Source organism: Taurulus bubalis (assembly GCF_910589615.1).
Source record: "Taurulus bubalis genome assembly, chromosome: 11".
NCBI lineage: Eukaryota > Metazoa > Chordata > Actinopteri > Perciformes > Cottidae > Taurulus > Taurulus bubalis.
Genome location: NC_136599.1, coordinates 27955220 through 27966997, shown reverse-complemented (window position 1 = coordinate 27966997; position 11778 = coordinate 27955220). Strand labels below are relative to the sequence as shown.

The 11778-nt window shown below is 46.9% G+C and overlaps 1 protein-coding gene across 1 annotated transcript in view; it reads right to left on the bottom strand.

The window, feature by feature from the left end:
• Nucleotides 1-8861: 8861 nt before the first annotated feature.
• The window catches only part of atp2b3b (ATPase plasma membrane Ca2+ transporting 3b), a gene marked incomplete at both ends in the record, with an annotated part of 62880 nt that continues 59963 nt past the window's right edge, over nucleotides 8862-11778 (bottom strand). The window contains one exon of the mRNA XM_079226727.1: nucleotides 8862-9371. Within this exon, the coding sequence (XP_079082853.1) occupies nucleotides 8862-9371 (510 nt within the window). The remainder of the gene's footprint in view (nucleotides 9372-11778) is intronic.

Here is an 11778-nt window from a genome sequence, read left to right as displayed (position 1 = left end):
CTAGAACACTAGAGCACTAGAACACTAGAGCACTAGAGCACTAGAACACTAGAACACTAGAGCACTACAGCACAAGAGCACCAGAACACTAGAACACTAGAAAACTAGAGCACCAGAACACTAGAGCACTAGAGCACCAGAACACTAGAACACTAGAGCACCAGAACACTAGAGCACTAGAGCACCAGAACACTAAAGCACTAGAACACTAGAGCACTAGAGCACCAGAACACTAGAGAACTAGATCACTAGAGCACTAGAACACTAGAGCACTAGAACACTAGAGCACTAGAGCACTAGAACACTAGAGCACTAGAGCACAAGAGCACCAGAACACTAGAACACTAGAAAACTAGAGCACCAGAACACTAGAGCACTAGAGCACCAGAACACTAGAGCACCTGAGCACTAGAGCACCAGAACACTAGAACACTAGAGCACCAGAACACTAGAACACTAGAACACTAGAGCACTAGAACACTAGAACACTAGAGCACCAGAACACTAGAGCACTAGAACACTAGAGCACTAGAACACTAGAAAACTAGAGCACCAGAACACTAGAGCACTAGAGCACCAGAACACTAGAGCACTAGAGCACCAGAACACTAGAGCACCAGAACACTAGAGCACCAGAACACTAGAGCACTAGAGCACCAGAACACTAGAGCACTAGAACACTAGAGCACCAGAACACTAGAGCACTAGAACACTAGAGAACTAGATCACTAGAGCACTAGAACACTAGAGCACTAGAACACTAGAGCACTAGAGCACTAGAACACTAGAACACTAGAGCACCAGAACACTAGAGCACTAGAACACTAGAGCACTAGAGCACTAGAACACTAGAAAACTAGAGCACCAGAACACTAGAGCACTAGAACACTAGAACACTAGAGCACTAGAACACTAGAGCACTAGAACACTAGAGCACTAGAGCACTAGAACACTAGAGCACTAGAACACTAGAGAACTAGATCACTAGAGCACTAGAACACTAGAGCACTAGAACACTAGAGCACTAGAGCACTAGAACACTAGAACACTAGAGCACAAGAGCACCAGAACACTAGAACACTAGAAAACTAGAGCACAAGAGCACCAGAACACTAGAACACTAGAAAACTAGAGCACCAGAACACTAGAGCACTAGAGCACCAGAACACTAGAACACTAGAGCACTAGAGCACCAGAACACTAGAGCACTAGAGCACCAGAACACTAAAGCACTAGAACACTAGAGCACCAGAACACTAGAGAACTAGAGCACTAGAGCACTAGAACACTAGAGCACTAGAACACTAGAGCACTAGAACACTAGAGCACTAGAGCACTAGAACACTAGAGCACTAGAACACTAGAGCACTAGAGCACCAGAACACTAGAGCACTAGAGCACCAGAACACTAGAGCACTAGAACACTAGAGCACTAGAACACTAGAGCACTAGAACACTAGAACACTAGAGCACTAGAACACTAGAGCACTAGAACACTAGAACACTAGAGCACTAGAACACTAGAGCACTAGAACACTAGAACACTAGAGCACCAGAACACTAGAGCACTAGAACACTAGAGAACTAGATCACTAGAGCACTAGAACACTAGAGCACTAGAGAACTAGATCACTAGAGCACTAGAACACTAGAGCACTAGAACACTAGAGCACTAGAGCACTAGAACACTAGAACACTAGAGCACTAGAGCACAAGAGCACCAGAACACTAGAACACTAGAAAACTAGAGCACCAGAACACTAGAGCACTAGAGCACCAGAACACTAGAACACTAGAGCACTAGAGCACCAGAACACTAGAGCACTAGAGCACCAGAACACTAAAGCACTAGAACACTAGAGCACTAGAGCACTAGAGAACTAGATCACTAGAGCACTAGAACACTAGAGCACTAGAACACTAGAGCACTAGAGCACTAGAACACTAGAACACTAGAGCACTAGAGCACTAGAACACTAGAAAACTAGAGCACCAGAACACTAGAGCACTAGAGCACCAGAACACTAGAGCACCAGAACACTAGAGCACCAGAACACTAGAGCACTAGAGCACCAGAACACTAGAACACTAGAACACTAGAGCACTAGAACACTAGAACACTAGAGCACCAGAACACTAGAGCACTAGAACACTAGAGCACTAGAACACTAGAAAACTAGAGCACCAGAACACTAGAGCACTAGAGCACCAGAACACTAGAGCACCAGAACACTAGAGCACCAGAACACTAGAGCACTAGAGCACCAGAACACTAGAGCACTAGAACACTAGAGCACCAGAACACTAGAGAACTAGATCACTAGAGCACTAGAACACTAGAGCACTAGAACACTAGAGCACTAGAGCACTAGAACACTAGAACACTAGAGCACCAGAACACTAGAGCACTAGAACACTAGAGCACTAGAGCACTAGAACACTAGAAAACTAGAGCACCAGAACACTAGAGCACTAGAACACTAGAACACTAGAGCACTAGAACACTAGAGCACTATAGCACTAGAACACTAGAGCACTAGAACACTAGAGCACTAGAGCACCAGAACACTAGAGCACTAGAGCACCAGAACACTAGAGCACTAGAACACTAGAGCACCAGAACACTAGAGCACTAGAACACTAGAGCACTAGAGCACTAGAACACTAGAAAACTAGAGCACTAGAACACTAGAGCACTAGAACACTAGAACACTAGAGCACTAGAACACTAGAGCACTAGAACACTAGAACACTAGAGCACCAGAACACTAGAGCACTAGAACACTAGAGAACTAGATCACTAGAGCACTAGAACACTAGAGCACTAGAGCACAAGAGCACCAGAACACTAGAACACTAGAAAACTAGAGCACCAGAACACTAGAGCACTAGAGCACCAGAACACTAGAACACTAGAGCACTAGAGCACCAGAACACTAGAGCACTAGAGCACCAGAACACTAAAGCACTAGAACACTAGAGCACTAGAGCACCAGAACACTAGAGAACTAGATCACTAGAGCACTAGAACACTAGAACACTAGAGCACTAGAGCACTAGAACACTAGAACACTAGAGCACTAGAGCACAAGAGCACCAGAACACTAGAGCACCTGAGCACTAGAGCACCAGAACACTAGAGCACCAGAACACTAGAGCACCTGAGCACTAGAGCACCAGAACACTAGAGCACCAGAACACTAGAACACTAGAACACTAGAGCACTAGAACACTAGAACACTAGAGCACCAGAACACTAGAGCACTAGAACACTAGAGCACTAGAACACTAGAAAACTAGAGCACCAGAACACTAGAGCACTAGAGCACCAGAACACTAGAGCACCAGAACACTAGAGCACCAGAACACTAGAGCACTAGAGCACCAGAACACTAGAGCACTAGAACACTAGAGCACCAGAACACTAGAGAACTAGATCACTAGAGCACTAGAGCACTAGAACACTAGAGCACTAGAACACTAGAGCACTAGAGCACTAGAACACTAGAACACTAGAGCACCAGAACACTAGAGCACTAGAACACTAGAGCACTAGAGCACTAGAACACTAGAAAACTAGAGCACCAGAACACTAGAGCACTAGAACACTAGAACACTAGAGCACTAGAACACTAGAGCACTAGAACACTAGAGCACTAGAGCACTAGAACACTAGAGCACTAGAACACTAGAGCACTAGAGCACTAGAGCACCAGAACACTAGAGCACTAGAACACTAGAGCACTAGAGCACTAGAGCACTAGAACACTAGAGCACTAGAGCACTAGAACACTAGAACACTAGAGCACCAGAACACTAGAGCACTAGAACACTAGAGAACTAGAGCACTAGAGCACCAGAACACTAGAGCACTAGAACACTAGAACACTAGAGCACTAGAACACTAGAGCACTAGAACACTAGAACACTAGAGCACTAGAACACTAGAGCACTAGAACACTAGAACACTAGAGCACTAGAACACTAGAGCACTAGAACACTAGAACACTAGAGCACTAGAACACTAGAGCACTAGAACACTAGAGCACTAGAACACTAGAACACTAGAGCACTAGAACACTAGAGCACTAGAACACTAGAGCACTAGAGCACTAGAGCACTAGAACACGTGAGGTATGCTGGTAGAATAATTGTTCCATCTCCAGAAGCAAGCGGCCAGGTGTCTCCTTCCTGTCCAGAGGTTCCATCGGTTCATAGAACACTAGAGCACTAGAGCACTAGAACAAGGTGTCTCCTTCCTGTCCAGAGGTTCCATCGGTTCATAGAACACTAGAGCACCAGAACACTAGAGCACCAGAACACTAGAGCACTAGAGCACCAGAACACTAGAGCACTAGAACACTAGAGCACCAGAACACTAGAGAACTAGATCACTAGAGCACTAGAGCACTAGAACACTAGAGCACTAGAACACTAGAGCACTAGAGCACTAGAACACTAGAACACTAGAGCACCAGAACACTAGAGCACTAGAACACTAGAGCACTAGAGCACTAGAACACTAGAAAACTAGAGCACCAGAACACTAGAGCACTAGAACACTAGAACACTAGAGCACTAGAACACTAGAGCACTAGAACACTAGAGCACTAGAGCACTAGAACACTAGAGCACTAGAACACTAGAGCACTAGAGCACTAGAGCACCAGAACACTAGAGCACTAGAACACTAGAGCACTAGAGCACTAGAGCACTAGAACACTAGAGCACTAGAGCACTAGAACACTAGAACACTAGAGCACCAGAACACTAGAGCACTAGAACACTAGAGAACTAGAGCACTAGAGCACCAGAACACTAGAGCACTAGAACACTAGAACACTAGAGCACTAGAACACTAGAGCACTAGAACACTAGAACACTAGAGCACTAGAACACTAGAGCACTAGAACACTAGAACACTAGAGCACTAGAACACTAGAGCACTAGAACACTAGAACACTAGAGCACTAGAACACTAGAGCACTAGAACACTAGAGCACTAGAACACTAGAACACTAGAGCACTAGAACACTAGAGCACTAGAACACTAGAGCACTAGAACACTAGAGCACTAGAGCACTAGAGCACTAGAACACGTGAGGTATGCTGGTAGAATAATTGTTCCATCTCCAGAAGCAAGCGGCCAGGTGTCTCCTTCCTGTCCAGAGGTTCCATCGGTTCATAGAACACTAGAGCACTAGAGCACTAGAACAAGGTGTCTCCTTCCTGTCCAGAGGTTCCATCGCTTCATTGTGAACAAACAACACAGGACCACACAGACTTTGTCAAAGTTATTATTGTAGAATACTTTGTGTTTTTCTTTCATACAGACAAAAGGTGTTGGACTTAATTCCCATTAAATTCTCTTAGATTTCCATACAGATTTAGTCTACAGTATACAGGTGTGTTCTTTCTCATATATAGATATTTATTCGCTTAAATAACAGGCAGGTAACTCTTTAATATATTCAATAGTCTTTATGTTTTGTTGTCTTTTTTTGGTCTTTTTTCATTCAGCACAGTTAAGGCTGTATTTTCTGTCTGCAGAACAGCACTGCATTGTGGGGAGGAAGGGGGGGCATTCCACACAATATTTACAACAGTATGTATAATGAATAATGTAAAACGTTAATTCCCTCCCGTCGTAACATGGCAGTAAATACTTGTAGCAGATCTAAAAGAGCAGCCTAAACAATGCACGGATGCATTGCACTTCTGCAGTCTCTAGCTCTGCGTCAGCCTCCAGGTGTCCATCCTCCTTGGTCTCCACTTGGTCCAGTCCTGAAGATCATAATGAGGTACCTCTGTGTGTCCTGCTCCCTATTTACAGAGTGTGTCTCTGGTCTTAAGAGACACCTGCGCACTTCAGGGGCTGTTCAGTGGACAGAAAACACAGCCCTCAGAATATGCTCAGGAGAATGTGCAACTGTCTTTTTCCATCAGTGGGAGCACCGATGGAGAAAATCTAAAATAATCATAATATACAAGCGCTTCCATTTTGTTGTTCCTCTCTTTACAGAAAGCAATAGGATCAAAAGAAAGAAACAAAGTGTAACAGGAACATAGTACCTGTAAATCAAAGATGCACATGTGCACATTTGGGCGATCTGTACAGTTGTGGTGCAGTTGTACAATTTATAATTTTGATAAATATAATATATTCTTTTTCACATTATGTTTTTGCCTTCTGTGAAACGGTCTCACAACATCATGATATAACGTGGCTGGACGGATGGACAGAGATGGCTGGAACTGGACAGTCAAATTTACACCACTGTAGACTGTGTGTGTGTGTGTGTGTGTGTGTGTGTGTGTGAGAGAGAGAGGAAGAGAGCTGATGTGGAGAGATCATAGCACACAGTAGTGACAGTATCCTAAATGATTTACCAACACATAAAGAGTGATATTAATGATATCAAATGCATGCTTCAAAACAGACAGACCAATACAATGTCACCACTTGCCACGCTGAGAGGGTGGTGAAGATGATGATGATGATGGGCATTCAAGAGGACAGGGTTCTGTACAGGTGTTCCCAGAGAGCCCTGCACGCATCCTCAAACAGAACCAGCAGGGCGAACCTGTGTTTGTAAGACTTCCTGTCCTCCGTCTGGGTACAGGTCTTCTGCTCCTTCATGGCAGGCTGTTTGCATATGGTCTGCCATTGCCTGTCTGTGGTGGAGGGACCAGCTGATAACTGGGAGGTCAACAGGGTTAATGGCGGCAACATGGATTCAGCAGTTCACCCACACCTAGTGCAACATGGGATACAGGAGGGCACTCGCACACCCGGTCTGGAATGTGATGCGGCTGTTTGGAATGTTGGTTCCATGGAATGTTGAGGTCGGCGAGGTGACGGTGGCATGTGATGTCACGAGCGCCATCGTCACAGGGGTGACTATTCAAATGTGTGTGTTTTTTTGTTCTTTAATTTTTGTTTGAGTAGCTCATGTAGCGTGTTTTACATCAGGGAGAATACATCTAAAGCAATGCTGTAACATTTTGGGAAATAAGCTTATTGAGTTTCCTGCTGAGAAGATTGACACCTCTCACATATCTGTCCACTCAAGCTGAAGCCCGTTAGCTTAGCTTCAATACTAGGAAAAATGGTAAACAGCCATCTTGTCTCTGTCCGAAAGAAACAACATCCTTCTACCTGCATCTAATATGATAGCACCTGTGTTCACTGTGTCTCGGAAAATACAATCCAAGACATGTTAATACCTCCTGAGGCTATTCATTTAGGAATTCAATGCTTTTACCTGTAGATACCATGTTTATGTACAGATTAATCCAATGCGATATACTGTTTTAATTAGTTAGCTTTAGAGGTACTGAAGGCAGGTTTCTTTTTACTTTTGAAAGAGACACGGTAGCTGTATCCAGTCTTTATGCTAAGCTAAGCTAACCTGCTGTAGCATACCTAGCGTGCAGACATGAAATGGTACCAATCTCCTGACATGACTACCAGCAGGAAAGCAAACATGTGTGTTGTCTGAGCGTTCCTTCAGGTTCCTCAAACCGCTCCGTGAACACGCGGCGATGGGATGTACAGTATTTGACACGTGGACATGACACGTGAGCTCTCAGTGGTTGGACCTGGTCCAGTGGGCTTTGGGCCGGAAGCTGAACACTGACATACGACATACTGACGGCTCAAAAGATCGCTCGCTTCTAAACATCAAACAGTGAAAATGACTGGGTCCAACAAACGTAGAGGGCCCTGCATGGTGGAGAGGGCCCTGCATGGTGGAGAGGGCCCTGCATGGTGGAGAGGGCCCTGCATGGTGGAGAGGGCCCTGCATGGTGGAGAGGGCCCTGCATGGTGACACGGTGGCACATAGCAGGGCGGGTTGGAAGTGAGTTCATGTTAGGTCTTAAAGGGCCATCGCCTGTGCATTGTGTGTTTGATGGCATTTAAAGGGTAATGCTTCCAAAAAATAAAGCGCGCACACACACACACACACACACACACACACACACACACACACACACACACACACACACACACACACACACACACACACACACACACACACACACACACACACACACAGAAGGGACAAGACAAGACAGAGGAAAGGACAAAATGGCTCGAGGAACAGAAGACAGAAGGATGGAACTCTAACAGAAGGGAAGCGACCCAACACATCCTCATCAGTTCATCAGCAAGGCATACATACATACATATACATATACATATATATATATGTTCCCTAACTTTATTTTCGCAGCCATACTATTTACTGTTAGCTTGAAATGAACAGTATTTTGTTTGTAATTTCTGTTTTTCTTCTGTTTTGTTGTTGTTCCCCAGAACAGACACAAACACACATTGAAAGAGAAAGAGACGGATGGCAGAAAAGAAAATATTTGTTTGAAATTTAAAAAAAAGATGAAAAAAAGTTCCAGAGAAGAAGAAAATAAATAAATGAAGCGATTTTAAAGAAAGAAATGAATGAGCACCATAATGTTGAGAAGTAAATGAATCTGAGGATGGAATGGACCGAAGTAGTTAAAGCTTGAACAAAGCGTTTACTTGTTCTGCAGCAAATGACGGATGAAAAGTGTCGTAGATAGATGGACGTGGAGGAGGCGGAGCCATGGAGGGCAGGTGGGCGGTGACAACACTGATGATCCACCCCGATGGAAGCAGGCTGAGGAGCCTCTGGCCCTGACATGGCCCTGTTCTGTTGAGCGGGCTGGACAGGCCGAGCTGAGTCTCCAGTCATTGTCCGCTCCCTCCTTCCTCCCGTCTCTCCTCCTGTCAGCTTGCTGGAGGGAGAAGGGATGAAGATGTCATGGTGAGTCCTCGGCCCTCTCCTCCCCTCTTCTACCTCGGACCACGTTCAGCTCAGTTATAAGGAGGTCTCCACGCAGTAGAGGTGGGCCAGGTGAGGGGCGGAGGGCTTCGGCGGTCTGTCCCTGCCATGATGGGTGTGGTGGTGGTGGTGGTGGTGGGGCTGATGTGGGCTCCGGTTGCTGGGGGTTACTGTGGTGGTGCTGTTTTTGTTGTCGTGGGCGACTGTTGAACTGCTGCTGCTGCTGCTGCTGCTGCTGTTGTTGTTGTTGTTTCGGTTGCACGGGGTCACCGGGAGGCTGTACTGGCGGTAGGGGCGGGTGGGGCGGGAGCGGGCCGGGAGCTGGGCGGGAGGGGGCGGCGGCTTGCGGAGGGCCGGGTGCAGGTGCTGGTATCTGCTGAGCTCTGATTCCTCCTCCACATCAGTGTCGTCGATCAGCGGGATGTTGTGGATGAGGTCGTTGATGAGGAACTCCGGGTGGGCCATGAAGTTGTGGATGGAGTTGCGGGATTCCGGTTTCTCCCGGCCCTCATACAGCGAACTACGGAATGCTTTCACCACTCGCATCTGCCGAAAGGAGGGAAGAACGAGGGAGAGAGCACAAGAAAGAGAGAAGTCAGACATGCAAATAGGGGAGAGAGAGACAAGGGAAACCCAGAGACAGACCTTTTGTCCTCCAGACAGACAGACAGACACTCAGGACCAGGTGGCTACAGTTAAAGTTTACACAAGATAATAAGTTATATTGTAACTTTGGTGTTGGACTCCTATTGGCTGGATTCAACCCAAATGGGTGGAGCTAAGGCACATATGTGCAAAGGTCCTCCAAATCACGGGTGAATAGCTCTTGTTCAAATAAACATGTGAAGGGTAAAAGACAACAAGTTTTACAGATGTTTATGTGCTGGACTGTTTCTTGGCGGTTGTGAGGCCTCCATGAGATTGCGAGGCCTCTGATGTGCGAGGCCTCTGATGTGCGAGGCCTCTATGAGGTTGTGAAGCCTCTGTGAGGTTGCAAGGCCTCCATGGGGTTGCGAGGCCTCCATGATGACTCCAGATCTCATGTTACAGCCACGTAATGGAGTGTCCTCCTCCTTGTTATGTGTAGCTCTCTGAGCCTCATCTATCTGGGGAGGGTTATATAAAACCTCTGGCATGAGTTGCAACAATCATCACATCTAAAGTGTGTCTGTAACATCATCTCTATGTCTGTGTTTAGTCATGTCTCCTTGAGGGAACATGGCAAGATATCAAGGTCATGTCTGCAACTGACACATTCATATCTTGACTGATGCAGCGTCAACAAAGCGTCCACCTGGTCTGGTCTCATCCGGTCTGATCCGGTCTGTCCCCCAGACAAAGAAAGGAAAATGAGTTGGCTCATGACATCACCATGTCAGTTCTCACACAGCAAACAAACCAAGAGCCTAGTGGCCCACACACACACACACACACACACACACCTGTGTGTGATGATTCAGTATGTGTGGAGAAAACACTCATACTTCAACACACTGGGTCACACACACACACACACACACACACACACACACACACACACACACACACACACACACACACACACACACACACACACACACACACACACACAAAGCAGTAGTGTAACCGAGTGGACAGTTGGCTTGCAGATAGACGTCTGCATGCATCAGACAGCTGCCAATCACTGCTATAGCTGCTCACACAGCATGCAGCACTGAGAACAGAGTGAAATAAAGATGATGATGATGATGATGATGATGATGATGAAGTTGCTGCAGGACAGAAAAAGCAAAACAAACAAGTGTTGCAAAAACAGAACAGCGACCTCACAGAGAATCAGCAGGTTAGAAGAGTCAGTGATTGGTTAGATTTCTAGAACAGAAGGTTTACAGGCCAGAGGGCAGCACCTGGGTGTACAGCCAGGTGGGCGGAGTCCTACGCAGAGACCTGGGTGTACAGCCAGGTGGGCGGAGTCCTACGCAGAGACCTGGGTGTACAGCCAGGTGGGCGGAGTCCTACACAGAGACCTGGGTGTACAGCCAGGTGGGCGGAGTCCTACACAGAGACCCAGCTGAAGGAGTCCAGCAGCTGGAGTCCAAAAGGTGGGCAGCTGGATGGGGGTCCAGTCTCTATGTAGGACTCTGCATGTATGATGGACGACAGACAGACAACAGACAGACAACAGACAGGCGGTCAAGCAGAGCGTCAGTGCTGGTCAGTAGAACCTCATGCAGACTGAGAAGCTGTCAGATGTTTGTGTTCGTGTCCCGAGGAGAGTAAACGTTCGAGTATATAACGTCCCAGAAACCAGGGCCCCTCTCTCTCTCTCTCTTCCTCTCTCTCTCCCTCTCTCTCTCTCCCTCTCCTTCTCCTTCTCCCTCTCCCTCTCCCTCTCCTTCTCCCTCTCCTTCTCCTTCTCCCTCTCCCTCTCCCTCTCCTTCTCCCTCTCCCTCTCCCTCTCCTTCTCCTTCTCCCTCTCCCTCTCCCTCTCCCTCCCTCTCCCTCTCCCTCCCTCTCCTTCTCCCTCCCTCCCTCTCCCTCCCTCCATCTCCATCTCCATCTCCATCTCCCTCCCTGCGCTGGATGGAAAACGAGGTGGTTAAAGTATGAAGGAGGTAGAGGATGAGGAGAGGCTGCAACACAAACACAGGGAGGAGCTAGAGGAGGAGGAGCTAGAGGAGGAGGAGCTAGAGGAGGAGGAGCTAGAGGAGCTAGAGGAGGAGGAGCTAGAGGAGCTAGAGGAAGAGGAGGAGCTGTTGATGGCTCATCTCTGATGAATGGCTCAATGAGTTCTCTTTGTGATTACATTGAGGAGCTTTTTGTTTAGCAAAGAGCAGAGGAGCTGAGGATGACTAAACATTTCTATCTGCATACACCTTTGAGCCACATGAAGGAGCCTGAACGTTCCTGTTGTTATGCAGATGCAGACACAGCAAGCGCTATAACTGCGAAATAACTGAGTGATGGACCACAC